At 46.4% G+C, this 25354-nt stretch overlaps 1 protein-coding gene across 26 annotated transcripts in view; it reads right to left on the reverse strand.

The window, feature by feature from the left end:
- Nucleotides 1-25354, reverse strand: part of LOC147436220 (protein SAWADEE HOMEODOMAIN HOMOLOG 2-like) — a 135731-nt gene that overhangs the window by 75361 nt on the left and 35016 nt on the right. For all 26 annotated transcript variants that reach the window (XR_015185170.1, XR_015185169.1, XR_015185171.1 and 23 more), the window contains one exon: nucleotides 13252-13334. Coding sequence is in view for 20 of the 26 variants with exons in the window: in XM_086489136.1 (XP_086345262.1) it covers nucleotides 13252-13334 (83 nt within the window). In the remaining 6 variants the exon portion in view is untranslated. Of the gene's footprint in view, nucleotides 1-13251; nucleotides 13335-25354 lie in introns of those variants that run through there.

Genomic DNA, 25354 nt, shown 5'->3' on the forward strand with positions numbered 1-25354 from the left:
CGTTATATCTACCAGCCTCGATCCGAAGCTGGTGTGCAGATGCGCGTATCTGTGAGAGAGCGCGTGTGCGGAAGCGTGAGAGAGAGAGAGAGAGTATAGACACAAACGCTATGTGTGGAAGAGGGGGCGATCAGCCCCCCATGACTATTAGAGCAAGAGACCCGTACAATGCCAGATGATAATGAAATGTGTACCCCCCTAGCCCCGTATATATGAGTGCCCAAGGTGGGCGCCCAACTCAAGTGGGCGGCCAGACAAGGTACAACCTATGCTATGGGTGGCCAAGCCCAGAGACACTAGCCGTACAAGGAAGTGTCCTAGACCTGTGTGGTGCAACAAAGTTGTATAAATCTAACATCCCCTGTCAACACCTGATGTTGAACAAACCGCGTATAGCTGAAGATGTGAGGCATAGGATGAAGATGTCCGCTGCGATGTTTGCAGTAGTCTGGGGTGTCCCAACCTCCAAGAGATCTCCATGGTAAAGCGCCGTCACGAGCAATGTAGCGAACTGTTGTACTCCGCGAATGCAGTGTGAAGGTACTGCGTGAAGGTCCCGAACTGAGTGTGAAAACAACTCCTGGTCGTAAGAAAAGTGCTAATAGACCTTCAAGTGTCCTGCCCAATAGGATCTATGGTGTCTGTAGTCAAACCGTCTAGAGAAAATGGGGAAGCCCAAGAACCGTCATGAGAATGACCGGAAGCCTGTCAATGCATGAACCTCCAACCCAATGTGGCCAGGTGGCTAGCTGTGTCAAACTCTAGGAACGCCAGATGTAGCAATCTGTGCCGTAAACATTCTCTGAAACAAGGAAAGCCAGACTAAACAGACTACACTGTAGAAGCTACTGTAAGTTGCAACAGTCACCAGGAGACCGCACGGACCACCATCGGATGGTGTCCTATCAGTAGGTAAGGTAATCCAAGATGAGAAGAAAGCCAGACTCAACAGTCTGCGATGTGAAAGGCCTCTAAGAAGAGGTGTGGTCAGACCAAGCTATCTGCACCGTAATCATCCTCTAGAAGTAGGGAAGCCAGACTAAGCAGTCTGCACTGTGAAGATCATCTGAGAAGAGAAGTGGCCAGACCAATCTGTCTGCGTCGTCTTGCCTGTATCTCCTGCCTCCAATCCTCCGGTGTCAACCAAAACAAAATCCACACCAACAACCCCACCAAACCGCATCTCGGTGTGGCTCTCAATGTGAATGAGTTGGGAGTGGCCTCTTGCCCAGGTCGAGGGATAAGTCTGTTGTAAGGTTATCGAGAATGAGTGTAAGCAACTCTCAAGGTAGCAATCCAAATGATCAGGAGTGTAGAAGAGCAATTGCACTACCATCCAAGCCAAGCTCCGGGTGACTCTAGATGTAGTCGCGTGATGATGCCTTATCTCCCGCATCTTGCGGGGAAACTCTCCAAGAGAGTCCAAAGCACTATAGTACCACTCCAATCTGTAGATCCAAGCAATGAACCTGTCCAAGAAGAGATCCAAGATCCTCTCCCTAAGTCCATGTAGATGCTCCTGTGTGAGCAAGTGATCTGATGTGTCGAGGTCAAGTGGTAAGTGTCTGTCCACCCAAGATGGGTGGTGTCTTCTTTGGGAATGTCGGAATCCCATATGCCATGAGCATGGGGCGTATATACAATGCTAGGGGAAAAAAACCTCCTAAAGAGGGAAAAAATGCCCCATATCTCGTGTGAGCTCCTTTGATGAGTGCATAGGTTGTGTCCATAGCAAATCACAAGTCACCACCCACTCTGGAGTGCGCAACCGCCGAATGATGGCTGGAATGATTGGATCTCCCAAGGATCGTACGCCCGTAGATGATCAAGCAGATGCCGAAGATACAACAGTCAATAAGAGACCGCATGGACCACCACCGGATGGTATCCTGGCAGGAGGTAACTTCATCCTCTGTGAAAAACACAAGCCATGTGGCTACTGTCCACCCAAAAATGCAACTGCAAGGTGATGAAAACGTTGCTGTTCAGCGATTTTCAGCGTGCTCGTATGCTCCCGGCATGGTTTGGAGCGGTGCAGAGGGTGTAGCAACCCAAAATGGGCTGAAAACAGAGAAAAAACAGCAGGTGTATAAGGCTGAAATCTGGCGGAAAAAGAGAGGATACGGGCCGGCGGATGCCAAGCCGCCAGTAATGTAGGCAAGATCTGTGGGTGAAGAAGCCTCTGGCATTGTCCCTCCATGCTGAAAACGCAGCAGATCCCAAAAACGCAGCCGCTCCCCAACAAAAACGAGGGATGTCTTCTTTATTTAGGTTTTCTCGTCTTTGTTCTAGTAAATCTGCTTTTATTGTTCAGTCCTGCCATCTTATTTCTTTACTCGTTGAGAAAGGATACTCATTCAAAAATGTTCATTCATTTTTGCATCGTAGTAAGTTTATTTTCAATGTTTCTTCCTTTGGAATGTTCAAGATAATCAGTAGTAAATTCAATATCGTTTAACGGGGGGCATGCCACAAAGTGATGATGTGGCCTATCCAACTAAAGAGGACCTATTTAAAGTGCTCGAAAGGAACAAGTTAATGAGGACCAGTTCCAGTGGCCAAAATTGATGACGTGGCTGATTGTACAAACATCTTAAATCGTACTACAAATTGCCGAAGCTGGACAGACAGAGTCGAAATTACGCAATTGAGCTTTTTGACGCTAGCTTTTGTATCTGATGCTTTAAGGGCCTAGGCCTTTAAACATGAGCCTTGGGAGATCTCTCTGGCGTTGCAGTGTGTGTAGATTGCAGAGAAGGCTCTTCCCGGTAGTTGTACTTTTGTCAGAGCAATATAAAAGAAAGATCGAAGGGGCACCAGGTTTTTGGGGCCAGTGCTTTTGGGAGTGGAACTCCCCCACTCCGTGTCTTATCATATGGAATCTCTCTCTCTCTCTCTCTCTCTCTCTCTCTCTCTCTCTCTCTCTCTCTCAGCTTAGTTTAGGATTCCGCAGTATTTATATTTTGTTATCCTAGTTTAATTTATTTTTTTGTCAATCTGACTTTGTATCAGAGACACCGCATTGTAACTTTCTGGTCTCATAGGTCACTTTGGCCTTTTGAAGACGTTAATATAACATTTCATTTCATTTCATTTCTCTCTCTCTCTCTCTCTCTCTCTCTCTCTCTCTCTGGGGAGAGCTAGAGAGAGGCAGTCCCAGAGACACATTACAGATTTCTTGTCACTAGATATGGGACAGCCAGAGGAGCAGCCACCACTGCAGAGCTCGTCCCACACTCATTCGACCACTACTGGCACTCTCATCGACCGAGCATTGGAGCTACAGAGATACAGACGACCGCGACTGAGGAGAGGAGCTACACAGCATCGACGGAGACTACAACAGAAGATTCGAGCCATACTCTCTCGACATCCAGAGTGCAGATGAGGATGGATCCTCACCATTTCTTCCATCTTTGTTTCACACACTGTTACATCCAGTTTACCGGGTACCTATTGTATCAGCTGCTACACCCACGTAGTTTTAGATTGTAGTAGTAGTAGTAGTATTTTGTTCCACTTCTAGTTCTTTTCTAGTTCTTTTGTACCCAGACATGGTATTAGATTCACTATTTTGTAACTGATTGGTCTCATAGGTCATTTTGGCCTTTTGAAGACGTTAATATAACATTTCATTTCATTTCATTTTCTCTCTCTCTCTCTCTCTCTCTCTCTCTCTCTCTCTCTCTCTCTCTCTCTCTATGTAGAGGAGATACGTAGGCTTTTATGCACATCAGAGCCAATATACACAGTGGAGGAGATCACATCTATGCTGACAGTGACATTACATGGGGCAGCGACAGAGGCATATCCACACACTCAGCCTGGGCAGAGACGTCGTTCTGGGCACATGCCTCAGAACAACTGGTATGATGAGGAGTGTCGACAGAGGAGAGCTCAGATACAACGGGACCTTACATTGGGAGTGATCACCTATAGACAGTCTCGCATTGCTACACGACGACTAGTGCGGCGGAAGAAGCGAGCTTTCTTGGTCCAGATGGAGCAAGATTTATATCAGCTCTTCCTTAGTAGAGATTCAGGAGAGGCTTGGCGTCTATTCCATGAGAAGTCTCCCCCACCAGTGATTACTTCTACAGAGATATGGGGGCATTATGCAACATCTTTATACACTGTACCTGGACAACCACCATTACCAGACCCACCACAACCATGTCCGGCTACGAGCACCTTCTTTACCACTGAGATGGTAAAGGAGGCCATTGACAGGATGAAGACCAGACGGGCACAGGATCATGAGGGTTTGGTAGCAGAGCACATTATACATGCTGGGGATTTGTTGGCAGAGATGCTTGCACGGATATTCAACCGTGTCATGTGTGAGGGTCTCCCTGAGTCTTGGAGATTATCTACTATTGTACCTATATTCAAGACAGGTGACCCCACAGTGCCGGGGAATTACCATACTATCATGGTAGGACACACATTGGCACGGTTATATGCATCCATCCTCGAGCATAGGCTGAGCAGTTGGGCAGAGATTATGGGCATACGAGCACCTGGGCAGGCTGGTTTCAGAAGGGGTTTCTCCACACTAGATCATGTCTTTACACTCAGAGCTATCATTGAGGAGGGTCGAGCACATGGTAGACGGATATACTGCAGCTTTGTGGATTTTCGCAAAGCCTTTGACACAGTGCCGAGGGCCAGATTGATGCACCGGCTTATGGAATTGGGGGTACCCACAGAGCTGATGTGGGGGATCATGGCATTGTACAGTTCAGTGATGGGTCATGTACGCACATCAGAGGGGATATCCGACATAGTTCACTCCACCATCGGAGTGAAACAGGGATGCCCACTGTCCTCTACTTTATTTGGTATGTATGTTGATGGGGTCTTTGATTATATTGACAGAGGAGGTGATAGAGGTGCTCAGCTTGCAGGGACATGGATCCCTCTTTTATTGTATGCTGACGATATCGTGTTGATATCAGAATCGCCAGAGGGTATGCAGAGACATTTGGACGCAGTGCATAGTTTTGCAGAGGATAGTGGATTGTCTATCAACCTTGGTAAAACCAAGGTCATGGTATTTAATACCACGCCACAATGGGTTAGGAGATCAGCACCTACTTTCACATATGGACAGGACAGTATGGAGTACACTGATGCATACACATATCTTGGGGTGGTCTTTAGTGGACCGAGGTTCACACTGAAAGTAGCAGCAGACACTAGATTGACTCGTGCCTATGCAACCCTAGGTGGTTTAGAGAGGATTTGCTCGCAAGTTCAGTTCCAGGAACCTCGAACAAAGCTCTGGCTTTTCGATACTTTGGTCGCTTCAGTTATGCACTACGCGGTTCAGGTTTGGGGACCGTCTATTGACAGTGCTGGATGGACTAATATGGAGAGACCCCTGATATCTATGATTTCTAGGCTGATTAGAGCCAAGGCCTCAGTCCCACATGACATCATACGAGCGGAGCTGGCTGCCCCACCTATGGAGGTTGAGGCACTCACCAGATCAGTATCATTTGTACACAGCTTATGGGACACCACCAGGGACAGGTATGCCAAGCTTGCTCTCGAGTCATCCAGACAGCTGGCATTACAGGGAGATACATCATGTTGGTATGCACAGATGAACTCATGGTTTCAGAGGCATGGTTTCAGCATGGACAGGCTGCCCCCTTTCCAGTATTCTCTTGATGCACCATCCTTGGCTCTTACACGGATGGAGACTACTAGACTCATTCGGCAGGATCTTATCCAGCTTGATAGCAAGAGGACATGGATAGAACCATCACGGGAGTTGGGTACGAAGAGGGTTTTCTATAGAGAACATCTTCTTCAACTCACGACAGACGGATTTGTCACACGGCCCAGTTACATGGACACACATCTATCTCATAGGTTACGATGTGCTATTGGCCAGATTCGCACATCTTCACACCAGCTTGGGATTGAGACAGGTAGATTCAGAGGCATACCAGCAGACAGTAGGATATGTCAGTTATGCCATGCAGAGCCAGAGACAGAGTTTCACTACATATGTCGCTGCACAGTCTACTATGAGATACGGGGACGCTTTCATTGTCTATTCAGAGATGGTTTTGACTCGTTAGACAGAGTCATGAGATATCAGGATCAAAGATGTCTCGGATTATTCCTACTTGAGATTCAGAGACATAGAGACGCTCTATTGAATGGGCAAAGACAGAGACAGTCCCAGAGACGCATATCAGATTTCTTCAGTCTGAGTACCACAGAGTCAGAGGGGACACCACCACCAGAGAGCTCGGTTCCCACCCATACACACATCAGCGGTACTCTCATTGATCGAGCTATAGAGTTAGGGAGATCGAGATGACCGCGACTGAGGAGGGGAGCCACGCAGCACCGGCGGAGATTGCGGCAGAGGATCCACAGGATTCTAGCACGACACCCAGAATGTCGATCGGGATAGGCTTCATGCTACTGCTATATTGTATCATGGTGACACTTATCCCCACTTTGTACCTTTATGGCATGATACCATTGCTCAGCCTACCAGCCACCCATAGGAGTCGGTAGCACTCCTATCAGTTCTTTGTTTGTAGTTTTCTTGTTTGAACCCAGACTTGGTACTAGACTCATCATTGTAATCAGTTGGTCTCATAGGTCATTTTGGCCTCTTGTAGACGTTAATATATCATTTCATTTCATTTCATTTCTCTCTCTCTCTCTCTCTCTCTCTCTCTCTCTCTCTCTCTCTCTCTCTCTCTCTCTCTCTCTCTCTCTCTCTCTCTCTCTCTCTCTCTCTCTCTCTCTCTCTCTCTCTCTCTCTATTTAGTACACAGAGAGGAGTGACAATGAACCTTGGCAAGACCAAGGTTTTGATATTCCACACATCAGGCATTGTTCGGAGGAGATCAGTTTTTCCTTTTGAGGGCAGCCAGATTGAGGTAGAAGAGTCATATGTATACTTGGGCATCACCTTTACAACCAGGACTGGCCGCTTCTCTATGGCACAGGAAACCCGAGATCGCACCACGCGAGCGTATGCAGCTCTAGCCATGCTTGAGAGGGGATGCCATTAGACACATTTCCAGGAGCCCCGCACGAAGAGCTGGCTATTTGACACTTTGGTGACACGGGCTCTTCTATACGCTGCCCCAGTGTGGACCTTAGGATTATCAGAGCAGGCTTGGAGCAGACTCGAGAGGCCATAGATATTGCTGCTTGCCCGGATGATCGGGAGCAAGCCATCAGTCCCACATGATATTATGAGAGCAGAGTTCGGTGCCCCACCCATGGTAGTGGAGGCGCTATTTCTGACAGTTGGATACCTCCACAGGCTGCGAGACATGAGGGCAGATAGACTACCTCGCCTTGCTCTTGAGGCCTCCCGCAAGCTAGCAGACTCTGGGGATGAGAGATCATGGTACGCGAGTGTGACTAGATGGCTTCATACATAAGGCTACTCTATGAACAGATTGCCTCCCTCACAGTATGATCCAGATGCACCACGCCAAGCCCTCTCACACACTGAGAGGAACACAGTTGTCAGATATGAGCTCATACAGAGGCATGTAGAGCAGACTTGGCTCACACCTTCGTGGCCATTGGCCACGAAGATGGCATATTACAGAGATCATTTCCTTATGCTCACAGAGGACAGGTTCATATAGAGGCCCCACTACATGGATATATATCTACCACATGGCATGAGGGTAGCCATCGGACAGCTCAGAGTATCATCCCACCAGCTTGAGATTGAGAGCGCAGAGCAGCACGGGTCCCATGCGAGGCCAGGATATGCAGATTATGTAGGCAAGAGGTAGAGTGTGAGAGCCACTTCTTATGCAGATGCCCTCACTATGCGGAGATTAGATCACGGTACCCCACTCTATTTGACAGGCCAGAGGTCTCATTACAGACAGTAATGACATCATTAGATCAGAGACTACTTGGGAGACTCTTGGTGGAGATGCACCAGCATAGAGAGAGAGCCCTCCAGACGGGGGAAGGTGGAGGATCGGACATGCAGACACACCTTACAGACTACTTCCAGGCCAGAGGTCTCATTACAGACAGTAATGACATCATTAGATCAGAGACTACTTGGGAGACTCTTGGTGGAGATGCACCATCATAGAGAGATAGCCCTCCAGACGGGGGAAAGTGGAGGATCGGACAGGCAGACACACCTTACAGACTACTTCCACGCTAGAGTACCCATGCAGCCACAACCATCCACACATCAGGGGATGACTTTGAGCCAAAGCTAGGCGGAGACCACAACTACCAGGATATCGCTCGAGGGCCTCTCAGAGACACAGACGAGAGGTCCGGGCCATCAGGGATCGACATACAGCATATATTCAGAGGAGGGCAGAGCAGACACTAGACATGGCGGGCATAGCCAGAGTCCTCAAATCAGGCTCACCGATGTACCAGATACTACACCCTACCATCACTACTGGATGGAGCTGATGTACCACACCACCCCCCTCCCTCCTCCCCTCACTCTCACTACACACATACATGCCTCTTTATGTACACCGGATGTTTTGTTATTACCCGGTCACCCCCACATCTGCACACCGGATGCTTTGTTATTACCCGATCACTTACCACACTACACTTTGTACACCGGATGCCATTATTACCCGGTCATTCTGCACATACCAGATATCCAGAGGATATCCACATTTTTGTACATGGATCTGTCTCATAGGCCAGTTTTCTTTGGCCTTTTGAAGATGTAAATAAAATCTTTCTTTCTTTCTTTCTTTCTCACACGGCTTATTAGATCCAAAGGCTTCAGTACCTCATGACATTATTCGAGCAGAGCTAGCTGGCCCCCCACTACTGGTTGAGGCGCTTACCAAATCAATCTCCTTTTTACACCGCTTGTGGGACCTCTCCACAGATAGATATGCCCACCCAAAGCATCGTACATTGTATAACTAGTGCAAAAATATTGGGCAAGAGTTAGCAAGGACAAGACGCTCCATAAAATCAAACTCATACGTAAAGAGATTGAAATTGGCAAGAAAAACAGCTGCCCATACGGATACCAATTGTTTGCTTGAAAAGAGTGTCACCGACGGTTATATATAAATTATCCAAAAGAAAATTCAACCAAGATATGATGTCAATGTCATCCACAATCTAGGTGAATCTCTTTCTTCTTTATCTACGTCTACATTCTTATTAAAAGTCAAAGGTCAAGGCTGACTTTTCTACTAGCAATGCCTTATACCTATCCTTTGCAAACTTGGATGAGAACAATTAAAGATAAGAGACTTGACTTTGAATTTAAGGTCCTCCAATTTCAGCTTTGTATATAAGCATTTGTAAAGTCAGAAGTTTGGAGACATAATGGAGATGGATTTCTCAATAATGCTTCTAGAGGAGTCCAAAAACTTTATGACAGGGATAACACCTACTGAATCATTTAAAATCCAACATGAATCACTAGGTAGATGTCCAAAAACTTTTGATTGTAGTCGTTCATGTTTTCAGTGGCCAGCTCATGTTACCCCATTCTGCCAGAAGCCATACTTCAAATAAGTAGGTCATGTAACTTAGGGTAAAAATATTCTTGAAAGCTTGCCAAGTCCTTGGAGTGTGAGGCTTTGTGGCTATAAAAAATCCACCATTGCATAGCATTGTCTTTGAAAAAAATGGCTGCTCAAGAGATTTTGGATTCTTAAATATAGTTCCCAAGTGAATAGATATTGTCGAAGTGCTCAAGTAATTGCAACGCTTTCTTCCGATCTTTAACTCTAATAAAAGTGAAAAATTTCATTGTAGATCCACTATACTTGAAGTCTTTAGGCCGAGACGCTGCAAGTACTAGAGGTGGATAATAGGGGTAGGCATACGAGCTTCAATTGTGAAACACGGGTAGCGGTGGGGGCGGCACTAGTGGTGAGGAATCAGACGGTGCAACCATGTATCAGAAGACTCCCCCGAGAGAAATAGAAGATTTTGTGGGCTGTCAAGAAGAAGCTCTTGTAGTGTCTGGAGCCGGAGGAGGGAAACCCTTAGGCATCAATGGCGGCAACATGTAACTCAACAACTACTGGAAGATCTGCAAACAGGTAGATTTTATTGAGGATGCTTCTTGAGGATGTTACGAAGTTCATCGAGGAGGAACTACAAGTTGTCAGAGCAATATAAAAGGGACGCTAGGGTTTTGGGGCTAGTGCTTCTGGAAGTGAAACTCCACCACTCCTTGTCTACTGTGTGAAATTCTCTTTCTCTCTCTGTTCAGTTGTGTTTGAAGTGCTAAAGTCTATTTGAGTTTCAGTTGGCATGTGGTGCTCGCCGGTTGAAGTGGTATCAGAGCTTCAAACGTTTGTTGTGTTGACAAGCAAACTGGTCCTACCACTAAGGAGAGCCTTCTCTACAATCTGTACATGCCAAAGAGATCCCCCAAGGCTCATCTTTAGAGACCCCAGGCCCTAAAAACATCAGATACAAAAGCTGGTGTTCAAAAGCTCAGTTCCGTACTTTCTAGTTGTCTGTACAACTTTCGTAATTTGCGGCACGATTTCCAGGATGTCCTACAGTAAACCACGTCATCAATTTTGGCCATTGGAATTGGTCCTCGTCAGTTTTCTTCTTTTGGGTGCTTAAACAATTCCTCTCTAGTTGGATAGGCCACGTCATCACGTTGTGACATCTACTAGGAAGACACCTTTTGAGATTGTCAAGGGCGACAAGAAGGTTCCGTCTATCTTAAACACCAATAGCAAGATCTTTCAGGCAAACTTTGTTGGGTATCTAGCTCCATCTTTGCAAAGGATAAGAAGGCTTTGCACGAGTCTCAAGACAGGCATAAGAGAGCAATGGATAAGCATAGATGCAACTTGCAGTTGAAGGAAGGAGATTGGTGCTTCTCAAGTTTGAGAAGGCAAGATTAAGAAAGATGAAGGGGAAAGGAGAGGCTTTATCCAAAGCCGATTATGCAGTACTATGTACCTATCTAGATCTTGCAAAAGATCAAAAGATTCAAGATCAACAATGTATCCTCCAGATAAAAGTTGCGAGAACATTGGAGGATTCACAAGAGTCTTCTACGACCTTTCAAGGGATGAGCGCCACAGGATTTGAGGCCTGAGCAGCAGCCAGAGGTAGAAGAGATTCTTCAATCTGAGAAGATCCTAGCACACAAGGAAAGTGCTCGTCAAGAAATACTTGTTCAAGAACTACCTTGCTCTTGATGCCAAGTGGATGGAGAAGGACTCCGCAGACGTTTTTTAAATTGGCACCAAACTCTCCACAATTTACGACCGATTCAACGGTTGAATCTACTGTAGCACCTGCTACATAGAGGATAGTCACTCCACTCTCTTGTCATAGATCATCTAGGATTGTGGATATAGTCAGCCAATAATGCCTTTGACATTTTTAGGGGGTATTGAGCTGTCAGTACTCTACCTGGTGACCTCTATATGTACAGAAGATATAAAAATGGTTGTTACAACAAAGATGTTACTCTTTCGAATTGTTATGTTTGTTTGAGCACATGAAGTAGAATGTCTGCAACATTTTATCTGTGTTGGTAATGATGATGAATATAGTTCATTGAAGACATCAATAGAGAGGTCAGCACGGCCTTGGGCATAATGACTAGATAGATCCATCGTGCATCACTGATCCATCTGAAGTAGCCCGGACAAGGATGTGAATCTGATTGATGTTTGTTCTGCAAAATCTAGTGTGGATTAGGATATGTGCCAGTGTATGCTTATGACTGTATTGTCTTGTGAGGATGGTCATTAACATGCATGCATGAAGTCACCTTCTACTGATTTTTGGTGCTATGTCTGTTTTGCACACATAATCGAGGGCAATTACTCTTCCTTTATGGCACCAATTATTGATAGCAGACGAATGATTTTATTGCGCCATTAAAAACTTTATTGTAAATAGCAGATAAGGGAGTTGCTTTTGGGAGCCAGGTGCCTACATGTAAGAGGCCAAGGTGCCATTAGCACTCGGGTTGTGAGAGTGGGCTCACTCGAGCACTTGTAACCGTGACAATTCATTAATATAAAAAGAAATACCGCAAGCAGAGCTTGTTGAGGGGCCAGTCTCTCTAAGTGGGGAACTCCACCCCACTGTGTCTCGACTCAAGTGTTCTCTTTCAGTTTATTTTGTTTTCCTTCAGTATTGGTATTGTTGCACTGTTTTACTACCTTGTAGGTGACTCACCACTTTCAGGATTTCCTTCTTGAAGTGGATATTTGCCCTAATAGTGACCATATTCCCCGTATCTGTAGCATAGAATGGGGTCTTCGGAGGGATTGCTAGGGAGAGGCCAAGGATCCTTGGGTGGAGGATGAGGATGTGTTACCAGCAGTTGTGTAGAGGTGGGATACTGCTGTGATGATGGGCCATTAAGGGTGTGGCTGGGAAAATGACTCAGCTGTGCAAAAGGTGAGACAAGGTGGCTGTGGGTAGCACGCCATGCTGCATAGGGTGAACAAGGCCTAAACTCTGGTGTCTCTGACCACATAGTAGCACTCTACTGCATGTCAACTTTTCTCACAGCACAGAAGTGAAAATAAGCACGTTGGGGGTGGTCTTGAGGAGGGTGACCTTTTGTGTGACATGTACTGCACCAGACCTTGGCCTTTTCTGCTTAGAGGGCTTTGAGTTCTTCAAGTTCTTTTGAAAGATGTTCCAAGGTCTCACTCTGAGCAAGCCTCTCTTGTCAAAGGGAATGTAGGATGGACCGTCTTACTGAAGAGCCCTCATGCACATGAAGTCTATGAGACTCAGGAGAATGGTCCGATCCCTCTTGTCAATTAAAGATATGTGAGGACATAGTAGCCTGCATGTTGAGCGGGTCCCCAAACGCCATTTACATTGCCACAAATTTGTATAACTACTCTTCTAGCATATGTATGCTGGCATTGAACATGTAAAGAAGTTGATTTCTTGACTTTGTTAGACATCAAGCTATCACGCGCAATAAGAACATGTGTGAGCACTTACACACATGATATGGAATTGGTAACCTGTAGGCATTCACCACATACATTAAAACTTAAAATCAATTCCCTGATAAATGCTTTACTATCGCCGACTACGCCTGGGATATGCTTCATGACACAGTGAAGAGAAGCAATTTCCTCATCTTTCCAGCTTGAAAACTGTCTCAATTTCTGTCCACACAAAACCTATCTACACTATTGTCACAAACATTAAGAATCCATATTAAGCATCAAAATGAAAAAAGACTCTCTTCCTAGAGCTGAATTTGCTTATCGTTTAGGAGGTTACCTTAACTTCTTAACTAAGCCTCGTAGAGCTCTTCGTGAAGGACAGCCCTTACTTTCTTTCCATAACTTCTCCATAGCTACAATCTGCTTTTGAAACATTTCAAGAAAAAGCAAAAGATCATCAATTAATGGCAAGCTATCTCTTTTAAGTGGTAGAATTCTAGCAGTTAGATGATTTTAAACGCTTAAGTTAATACGCCTGTAATGCCTTAACTCTTGCTGACTTTCAGATTACTTTACAATTAAATGTGTACAGGAAAACCAGAATGATATTCATATGTTGCATGTAGAAAGAAGGCAATCAAGCAAAATTATTTGCAGCCAATGTGGCATCCGGCCTTGCCTGTGTCCAGCCAAGGTGTGCTACTATGACCTCAATGAGAAGATAAAAGCTATGGAGCAGACAATATCACTACAGGGAACTCAAGTGTGGACACCTCTTCAGCTCAAGAATTGTGCAAGAAAATCGTCTAAAGTCAGAGAAACGAGGAAGAATGGAAAGTGGACAGTCTATTGAGGAGAAAAAATTATCACTAGAAATTTCAAGGATCCACCACCCACTCGCAAGACAAACTTTATCTCATTGTTGTCGCATCATGCACATTGGTAAGTATCTATTACTAAGTTACTAGCTTCTATGAGTCATAAGAGCCTCATAGATGCACCTAGTAATTTTTCCTTTTTATTTGATGACCTAATCAATGAAGGCATAGGATATGCCATGCATAGAGAGGTTTCCCATAGACTAGAGCTCGAGCTAGTTACAGAGATCTTAATGTTGAGGTTCATATTTCAACACCCTCCTTCAAACTCAACATTCTAATCTACCTGAGTATACCCTACGGACCACCTAACCTTGCTATGTGTTAATGGCACTGCTCGTGCTTACTGCAGTGACTGTTGCACAGGTGTGTGATGGTATAGGTAGCCGAGCGTGGAAGTAGATGTAAGATGAGTCTAGTCTGAGTATGATTTGCCTACCAGGGATCCTTGCTAAGTGCAGCTAGCACTCGAGGCTCTTATGCCAGTAGCTATTACAGAGGATTGGTGGGGTGACTTGAGCTCGCTGCTATTGCTTTCTTTTGCCATCGCCTTCTCCCTCCTCCTACATAGCCCCCCCCCCCCCCCCCCCCCCCCATTCCATTTTTGCCTTGCGCTACCCCCACCCTGCTCCACAGCTTTCGCCACCCCTAGCTCCCACCCTCCTTCGCCTCCGAGTGCTATCTGTGGGCACCCTTCTGCCTACTGGTGGCTTACATCAACGTATTCACCTTCTCCTGAACACCAGCAAACACAGAATGGCGGCCCTTGCTCCACCTCAGAGGGGACTCTATTGAAGCCCCCTCGTCCGACCCCGCAGAGTCTACCCTTTGACTTGCTCTTTCGCCAGAAGAGTAAGCAAGCTTGGTGGTCGAGGTGGAACGACTTCAAGCCACCTCGATCATTTGCAAGTTGTTGGCTCACGGCCAGCGAGGAGCCCTTGAAATAGCTATTGCTTCACCCGACTCCGGCTAGGGTCCCCACAGACCAGCAGCCCATGGAGCCCTTCCACCTGCTGAATTTTCATAGAGATGCGCAGAGTAGGCCTGAGCAGAAGATGGAAGGATCGCTTCGCCGCGGGCCTGCTTCAATCTAGGAAACAACTACTACGGGATGGCCTTGAGCAGCACTAGCCCACATGCATTGAAGACCGCTTGAGGCAGCCACTTGTCTTGAACCCTATGGTCAGCACGCAACGAGGCGACATGGTTGGTAGCAGACTTCATGTCTCTTGGGGTCCTATGGCAGAGGGCCCAACCCGCACTTTTGGGGACTGGCTGCAGTTTACAATACTCTCAGAGGAGGTTCAGGACACTCGGTTGTGTGGCATGAGGGGGGTACACAGCATGTGTGAGGATATTGTAGAGGCTATACCTGCAGAGTGGCACACCCCTAAGGAGCTGGCAGATCCCTGCAGAATGGGGGCTTTCACAAGACTAGAGGTCCTCATCTCAGTTAGGGCTTGCTTAGACACAAGATCTTGCATGTTCTTCGAGGTTCAAAGAGAGCGCCGTCTCCACAGAGTCACTGTCGAGGCACCAGAGGTGACTGAGTGCTGCTTTCAGCTGATCAGAGTTGTTGGCATCAATGAGAAAACTTGTGTCATAGACCCCTGAGTCAGGACACTCTCGTCCTTTGGTGCAAGTACAGCAGGACCCAAGGGAGTGGTTTTGGCGGAATCCCTTTACTCCAGTCGATCACCCAGGGACCCCTTTCTTCCAGCCAGTACACAGCTGAGAGAGACTCGTCTTGCTACAACGTCTCATTGGCAAGAGGAGGGTCTCACGTCCGAGTTCTTGGCAAGAGTCTGGGAGCACCTATGGGACAGCAGGTAGCCGAGGCGTGTCACCATGTTCCAGTGGCTAGTTGCACATCGAGCTATTGCAGCAGGGAGTCGATTGGTTTTTACAACGGCCTCTCGGCAGTATGTGCCGCCTGCGACCACCCACTTGAGACTCAGTGTCACTGTCTGTGGGACTGCCCCATGGCACAATAGTTTGGCTTCGGATTCTTTGGCTGATGCCCGTGCTTTCCACAGACAGCCAGTACGCTTAGGGTGCTACAGCTTAGTCCACACTCACGGGCCCAGCACTTCGTTTTGGATGGCTTCTAACAGCAGGATGATTGTGATACAAGAGGGCCGGCCTACACTTCAGCTAGCCACAGAGCTAGTTCCTCTGGAATGGAGCAGAGATTGAGAGTTGTGCTGGGAGCTCATTTGCAAACTTACAATGTGTTCATCTGGCAAACCTGTTACTTCCGCATCGTGGAGGCTCCACCCATCCCACCAGCAGAAACTGTCCATGACATTTGGTTGGAGCTCATCCATACCCTCAAGGACTAATTTCAAAGACTACAAGGTAGCTCCGACCGCATGCAAGAGGCCCGAGAGACCTCCTTGCGACTTTGGCGCCTAGGGCCATCCCTCACCATGGTTCATGGCATGCCTGGATGACAGTACCGTCCACCAGTGTGGTTATTTCCTGCCCCCATTTCCTGATTTAGCCATCATTGTACATATCTTTTCATTGGGAAAGTATCCCCACATGTTGATGTAGCTCTCTCACAAGGGCAGTTTGTAGCCCATTGGGTACTTTTTCTTAACCAATGGAAGGATCTTTTTCTTGGGAAAAAAGAAGGTTACACAGGATTTGTGTAAGTACAGTGATCATAAGCTGTGGACTAGGGAAAATTTGCCAGTGCGAGGTTAAGAGGACGGTTTGTAGATAAAGCTTGCTCATCAAGGGAACCTAATGCAAAATGCAAAGACTTTATGGAGGTTTTACCACATGCAAAGTAGCATGGGCTGGAGTGTGACTTCCATGCTTTGGATGTCACATGTGCACTTCCCTTGCGCTATGTGGACATGCTTCTGCCATGGTCTAGCATCAGTCATAGCCTAGCTTAGGATTGAGCCTGGCACTTTGTGAGCCTCTAGCAAGACGTGCATGCCCAGGCCGGTCACACTTGCATACTTTTTTGTATATCTGCTTTGATTAATTACGAGTGGGAAACCTCAAAGCGAGGAAAACCCATGAAAAGAAAGGGATACAAAAAGCCGAGCACTATGAGGCTCCGATGGCTAGAAACAGTCAAAGTAAATCCTGTAGGCATCAAGAGTGATTTCTCCAGCATCATAGGCAAAATGCAGCGCTTGACCAAGAGATAATTTGAAATAGGGAAAGGGATCTACAGAAGTGCCTTGGAACATTAAGGAGTTCCTATGGTGCCAGATGGCCCACATAGTCCAAAATCTGACCCAGCTGAAGAACATCGCAAACTGAGATTACGGTGACTGGAGCACCCCAAAAAGCCAAGAGCGTCTGTGAAAAGAGCCAGAAGGAAAACGAAGCCGAAGAGCAGTCGACACTTGCCGAATGAAGGTTCTGGAGTTAGGACAACGCCACAGTAAGTGTGGCACGATCTCCTCAGCTTCAAGGCATCTGGGACAGCTGGAAGGCGCAATATGCCGAGAATGTAACACACTGCCAACAATAGGTAGAGCTCCCACCAAGCAGCGCCACAAGAAAACACGTTCCTTCAAAGGCAGATGACTCTGCCAAATGCGAGACAATGTGTGTTGCCACCACAAGGATGACTCGGAAAGCGACCACAGCTGATTACCCTGATGCACAATCCATACATCACACTGAAGGATGGCATAGACACTGCTAGCTGAGATGCAGTCCAATCTAGTAGTAGCCAGATTCAAGTCAAAGAAGCGAGAGTCCACATTCAAAGGAGGAATGGGTGAATGAGTAGCAAGCATCCTTTGAATCTCCCTCCAGAGAGGAGAATAGTGAAGACTCAACCGAAAGCCGGAAACTGGATCAGCGAACGAAAGAACATAACCAGAGTCATCAACCACCTGATGCACCCAACAGATTCCTTCTTAAGAAAGAAATACACTTGGCGAGGAGACCGTCGAACCGAAGTCGAAGCGAAAGTCCTGCTCCAATGCAGACTCTCTAAGCGAAGAGAGTTACCCACAGGGGATTGTCAACCATTTCAAGCCAAATGCAAAGAGAAAAGCTTCCAATCAACAATTAGAGAAGAAGTAAAGGGACATCCAGGAATGTGTCCTTCAAGCTTCCTAAAAACAACATCCCAATAAGTCGGTTTCCAATGACCAAAAGATGGGGTGACAATGTGCGTACACAAATGTGTGACCATTAGAGCCAGGGTTGTTGCTGCTCCACCAAAACTGACAACAACATAGCTTTCCAAGCCAGAAGATAACGTCGCAAGTCCAAAATATTTAACCCTCCAAGCCGCTTGGGAAAACACAGCTTGTCCATAGATAAAAGCCGAAGACCCTTCTTGTTAGAGGAGGTCCGCCAAAAATGCTCTAAAATATTGGACATCAGGGACTGCAAACGCAACCGAGGCAAGGATAACAAAGGCAATTAAAACTGCACATAAGCCACAAGGATGCATTGGACAATCCTGAGACGCACATAAAGTGGCCAAGTGGACAGTTTCCAATAATTCAACTTGGAATGCAGACGTTGGAGCATCCAATCCAGTTTCTGCATAGCCGATACATTCCATGTTAGGTGCAACGGAATTGAATGTTGAACTTTGCTCAAGATGAGTGCTCCGAACTGTGCTCAAGGTTCCTTTTTACTTAGGGAAGAGAGAGCCTTCCGTTCCTTTAGTGGACACAAACAAAGTGGTGAACACTGTGAATGGAGGTGCTGAAACTAAGAGATAGAGAAAGAAGAATACGACACCAGAATGTTGTCAAACCCTCCTCCGAAGGCCTCACTCTCTATGGCGAGAGCGGTCTATTTATGATTGCACAAATCTCAACAAAGCTTAGACTTGCCGACGATGTCGACGACGATGAGACGGGCTGAAATCTGAAATTGCTAAGGGCTGAAAACTACAAATCTTTATCTGCTGAATTCTGACTATATGTCGGTGACGATGTTGATGGCGACGATGCGACGACGACGTGCTGGAAACGCAGATGCTGAAATCTGCGTTTTCCGGGCTGAAACTGCAAACTTCAATGCGAGGTTTCGGACTTCCTTTGCGGTAACTGACTGCTGAAAACTGAAAACGCTGGTTCTAGGGCTGAATCTGTCGTGATGGAATTGCAAAACGCTAATGTCCTGCTGGTCCAAAAACGCTAGGGCTGAATTCTGTTGTCGCTGTGGATTCTGCTAACGCTAGGGCTGATCTGCTATCTGCGGGGAAAACTGCTAACGCTAGGGCTGATCTGAGGTCGTAATGTCGCCAGGCTGCCGCAATGCAAAAACGCTGGCTGATCTGGAAGCAAAACGCTAGGTCAATGCTGATGCAGAAAACGCTAGGTCAATGCTGTCTGTGGCGTCTTGTTGAGAAGGTGCTTGTTGAGCAAGTGCTCCTACTGCCTCTTCTGCCAAAAAGTGCTAGCGCTAGGTTTCTACTTATACAAACTTAGCAAAATTGCCCTACCCAGTTCCCAGTCACTTAAAAATAATAAGCGAAAAATGTCAAAAATGGGGAAAATAGGCCTATGCACTGTAAAAATGCTACTCATGGGTTTTGATGGAAATTTGATGGCCATGCTGTGTGCAACCAGAGGATATGCATCTATTCTAAGTGTCTGGACATGCAAGGTCTACGAACAGACTCACAAAAGTACCATATCACTTCTTATTCTAGACTGACTTGACTGAACTGAATCCTTGTCATGTTGTAGCTTGTCCACGGACACATAGGGTGGGATGTGTCATGTGACATCCCCTCCTTTTCAAAGTGAGGTACTGATACCGAACTGTATGGCGTCGAGGGAGATCGCCAACAACATCCGGAATCCTCGAAAGGACTCTTCGTCGGCCCACTCTGAGGTGTGGGTCGTGCAATACTTGAACTTCATACAGGTCAGCAACGCTTGCTTCTTTGGGCCGCACCGAAAGCGACGCAAAGTCTTATGTGGCTCCTTCAATGCTTCAACTTCGTCTAGAGTCATGCTTCTTCCTTCTTCAAGAATCTCCATGGCTGAAAATTCTTGAAACCACTTCCAACACAAAAACATAAACATACCCATTCCATGTAAAGTGAATGGAAAAAATCTAATCTTTCTAAAGGACTGTGTATGCAATGTAGATGAACAAAGAGACGGAGTGCCAAATCGTTCATCAAACACATGCAAAACATGGAATCCAAACTCGTCTTTCTGACGTAAATCAATGAACTGCGGCAAATCACAATGGACATGCCGAGGCTTGATGCTCCATTCTTCTTGTGATCTTTCTACGACTGTGTCATACCAAGGAAGAGACATGGAATGTGACTTCCTTGAATGCATACTTTTCAGCTTTTCATGAGAAATCCGCATATATCCATGCTCATTCATGAGTTAAACGTGTTCATCGTGTAATATGTCATGCCTATGAAAAGGGATCACATAAGGACGGTGACTAAAATACAAGAAAGCATCACGAATGAAACACTCGAACAATGCGTGCTGACTAATCATTCGAACACAAAATACTTCCTGTGAGGGTTCTTTGGACCTAGGCTCGAGAGCCAAGATCGGTTCTTCCTGAGGGGGTTCTTTGGACCTTGACTCAAGAGCCAAGACCGGTTCTTTGTGATTGATTGAATCTGCCATGAGGTTAGATTCACTAGAAAAAGTATCAACAAAACCATCATCCTTGTGAACAATCACATCATCTTCATGCAAATCATCATGCTTCTGAGAAATCACATCTTGATCATCATGCAAATCATCATGCTTGTCCTTATCATCCAAATCATCATGCTCATCATTATCATGCAATTCATCATGCTTATCATCATGCAAATCCTGTGTGTCATGCTTTGGAGAAGGAGACCGAGAGAGTCTCCTTTTCCTGAATCTCTTGCATTTGTGCCTGAACTTGAGAAAAGAGTCGCAACATCTCTTTCATGTGTCGGTCGTTCATTGCTTGTCTTGCTTAGTTCTTGTGATCAAATTCTGCTTCTCTTTCTTTGTTCTCGCGATCCAACTTTGCTTCTCGTGCTTTGGCTTCCAAGCGTGCTTGCTCGTGCTCACTTTCTATGGCTGCCAGTCTTTCTTCGTATTCACGATCTATGGCTACCCTTCTTTCTGCGGATTCACCATCTATGGCTGCCATTCTTTCTGCTTTACTTGCTTCGCGTTCTAACTTCCTTTCCATAACAACTGCTTCAACTCCTCCATAGGAGTTAGTGCAATCCTTTGCGTAGATGGGGAAGGGGGAGGGTCAGAAAAAACTCCTGGTGGGGAAAATTCTTCTTCGCCAACTCCATGCTCATCACCTTCATGCAAAGTATCCATTCCGCTTGACCAACCACTGAAGTCTTGAGTTCTTAAGTTCACGAGGAACTTGGGTTCTTGTGGGTCTTGGGTTCTTGCGTTCTTTAGTTCTTGAGGTTCTTGAGGGTCTTGAGGTTCTTGAGGTTCTTCTTTCGCTTGCAATTTGTGTTAGAAAGGATCTTCTCTTCACCCAAGCTCTACTCTTTTCTGTAGGCGCACCCCTTGGTGGCCTTGTGCTCACATCAAGGTTGCTTTTTCCCACCTCACGTCGATTGGCCGGCCGCTAAGTGCATGGTCCGCTCTCAATGAGAGAAAAGAGGCACAAGGGGAGGCTGGACAAGCACTTCTTTCTTGGGATTCCTGTCACTCTTTAAAACACAAATAGGAATCGACACGCCCAAGTGGACTTGGGTTGCGTGCGATCGCAACAAGCACAAAAAAATTATGTGGTTCTTTCCTTGAGTGATACAGAACATTGCCAAAGCTCTGATACCAATGTTAGGTACAACGGAATTGAATTTTGAACTTGGCTCAAGATGAGTGCTCCGAACTGTGCTCAAGGTTCCTTTTTACTTAGGGAAGGGAGAGCCTTCCATTCCTTTAGTGAGAGAGTGCAATGGACACAAACAAAGTGGTGAACATTGTGAATGAAGGTGCTGGGACTGAGAGATAGAGAGAGAAGAATACGACACCAAAATGTTGTCAAACCCTCCTCCAAAGGCCCCACTCTCTATGGCGAAAGCGGTCTACTTATGATTGCACAAATCTCTACAATGCTTGGACTTGCCGACAATGTCGACGACGATGAGGACGGCGACGAGACGGGCTGAAATCTGAAATTGCTAAGGGCTGAAAACTGCAAATCTTTATCTGCTGAATTTTGACTCTATGTCGGTGACGATGTCGATGGCGACGATGTGACGACGACGCGCTGAAAACGCAGATGCTGAAATCTGTGTTTTCCGGGCCGAAACTGCAAACTTCGATGCGAGGTTTGGGACTTCTTCTGCAGTAACTGACAGCTGAAAACTGAAAACACTGGTTCTAGGGCTGAATCTGTCGCGATGGAATTGCAAAATGCTGAATGTCCTACTGGTCCAAAAACGCTAGGGCTGAATTCTGTTGTCGTTGTGGATTCTGCTAACGCTAGGGCTGATCTGCTATCTGCGGGGAAAATTGCTAACGCTAGGGCTGATCTGAGGTCGTATTGTCGCCAGGCTGCTGCAATGCAAAAACGCTGGCTGATCTGGAAGCAAAACGCTAGGTCAATGCTGATGTAGAAAACGATAGGCTTGCTGTCTGTGAGGTCTTGTTGAGAAGGTGCCTGTTAAGCAAGTGCTCCTGTTGCCTCTTCTGCCAGAAAGTGCTAGCGCTAGGTTTCTACTTATACAAACTTAGCAAAATTGCCCTACCTGGTTCCCAACAAAAGTCACCTAAAAATAATAAGAGAAAAATGTCAAAAATAGGAAAAATAGGTCTATGCACTGTAAAAATGCTACTGATGGTTCTGATGGAAATCAGATGGTCATGTTGTGTGCAACCAGAGGATATGCATCTATTCTAAGTGTCTGGACATGCACGGTCTGCGAACAGACTCACAAAAGTGCCAGATCACTTCCTATTCTAGACTGACTTGACTGAACTGAACCCTTGCCATGCTGTAGCTTGTCCACGGACACATAGAGTTGGATGTGTCACGTGACATTCCAACCCAACGGATAACCTAAATGACAAACCAGAACATGTGGAGGAGCAATCTCCCCAGGCCACAATATCTTATGCCAGTCACACTCTTTTAGAGGTAGTAGCTTGGATTTGCAAAAGTTAACTTTGAGACCTGCTGCCAATCCAAACAAGTGAAGAGTATGCATAATTTTTTGTACATCGTCATAGTTATTGCGAGGCATGAACAAAGAGTCATCCGCATAAGCCTGACCAGCAAACTGTCGTCCAGAAGGTAAAGTCGGCCATGTAGCCTACCAGTGGAAGTCAAGGAATCCAAATACATAAAAAGGGATGAGTAGCAATCGCATAAAGCAAAGCACTCAGAGGGCAGCCTTGCCTTACCGACCTTGCCAAAGGCCAAGATTCTGGTCACACTTGCATACCCTCTCTTGCATAGTACAGTCATTTCAGCATGAGCATTTTCTACCACGTGAACCACCTCTTTGGTCATTTATTTATAATTGACTTTTAGAATTCTTTTTAGAAATTGTGGATTTGTTGCGAAGCTTGCCTGACCCAGCATATAATTCTTATAAATGAAGACCTAGCGCTTGTAGAATCAGGCAGAGGAGCAAAATCAAGCAGAGGAGCAGAAGCAGCAAAGCCTCTCAAGCAGCAATACCCACGCACCAGTACCCCAGCAGCACTAGCGTTTTTGGAGCAGTTTTTAGCGATCAATGTTTTGCAACAGTACCCTTCCCTAGCCTCGTCGGGTACCAAATCCCCTTCCCGACAGCAGATACTCACCGGAAATCCATCCATTGCGACAGTGTACAGATTTCAGCCCTAGCATTTTTCGACCTCATCGTCGCCGTCATCGACATCGTCGTCGTCACAACACAGTTTCCAGTTTTCAGCCCTAACCATCAGCGCCATATTCAGTCCTACAGATCAACCAGCACTTTCGGTTTTCAGCCTTGATACCGTCGTCGTCGACATCCTCAGCGTCATCGTCATCGTCATCGTCATCGTCATCGTCATCGTCATCGCAGATCTCGGACTTGACACAGTCACCATCGTCGTCATCGTCCACATAGGACCCATCAATACCTTGTCATCGACATCATTGTCATCAACATAGACTCCATCAATACCGCATCGTCGTCAACATAGAACCCATCAATACCCCGTCGTCGGCATAGACCCATCAGTACCTCGTCGTCGACATCATCGTCGTCGACATAAACTCCATTAGGACCTCTTCGTCTTCACCATCGTCGTCGACACAGACCCAGCAGTACCCCGTTGTCGTCGTCATCATCGTCGACATAGAACCTCTCAGTAACTCAGACCTCAGTACCCCGCAGTACCATCAGTATCCAGTAGTACCCAGCATCAGTAGCATCAGTACCCATTCGCATCAACATCTCAGCATTTAGCATCATTGTATGAGCATTGTGCAAGAATAAAGAAAGTACTTGCTCTGGCAAACAGAGCAAGGGGGCCCTTGAGGGTTTGGGACCCAACATTCGATGTCGTCTCTCTCTCTCTCTCTCTCTCTCTCTCTCTCTCTCTCTCTGTGTGTGTGTGTGTGTGTGTGTGTGTGTGTGTGTGTGTGTGTGTGTGTGTGTGTGTAGCGCAGATAGTGTGTCGTTGTCTCTACAATGGGTGCTCTTCAGTGCAATGTGCGTGACAATCTCACTCAAAACAGGCTGAAAACAAGAAACAATAGACAACCACCCTCACAAACACAACAGCAACAACAACAGTAGACCACAACAAATGACTCGACTATCTCAAAGAACTAATACAGACTCTCGCGTGGCAGCACACTCAGCTTCAGCCAAGGACTCTCAGGTACAATGGGGGTGTCGAGGCTCAAATGTGTGGGGATGGTGAAGACGTGCTCTGTGTATAGACTCACTCTAAACGACTACGTAAAGATGTGAAGCAGATGACTCGACTATCTCAAAGAACTAATACAGACTCTCGTGTGGCAGCACACTCAGCTTCAGCCAAGGACTCTCAGGTACAATGGGGGTGTCGAGGCTCAAATGTGTGGGGATGGTGAAGACGTGCTCTGTGTATAGACTCACTCTAAACGACTACGTAAAGATGTTACCCACCTAAGCCAATCTCCAAAGTGAGTTTCATTGCCCAGCCCATCCCAGAGAGTCAGTCCAGTGTGAACCAGACCAGACCAACTGTACTAACTGAGTGCTATGAAAGTGACACTGTAGCCTGCTACTACAGGTTGCCCGCCACAAGACCGCTCACCGTCTCGGTGAGAGGAAATATTGAAAAACTAGGAAATACTGAAAAACTGTGAAATAAAACCAGTAGGTACCGCATGTACATCTTTCTTGAAGCAGGTGCTTGGTCCACCATGCAAGAAATGATTGCAGCTGGCAAGAGAATTCAACACTTGGAGGAGGAGGTTTCTCTGCTCGAACACAGGATGGCGGATTCTTATGCAAAGATGATGACAGTTCAGGAGAATTCTAAGAAGTTCCAAGTAGAGTGTGAAGAGCTGCAACAAACTCTTGGCACTTCTCGAGCTGAAAACCACTGAAGTGTAGTTGCTCTGAAGGAGGCATATGAGAGGCTCCTGAAGGAGTTGCAGAGGCCA

This window comes from Adiantum capillus-veneris, chromosome 18, assembly GCF_014529385.1.
Source record: "Adiantum capillus-veneris isolate H3 chromosome 18, ASM1452938v2, whole genome shotgun sequence".
NCBI lineage: Eukaryota > Viridiplantae > Streptophyta > Polypodiopsida > Polypodiales > Pteridaceae > Adiantum > Adiantum capillus-veneris.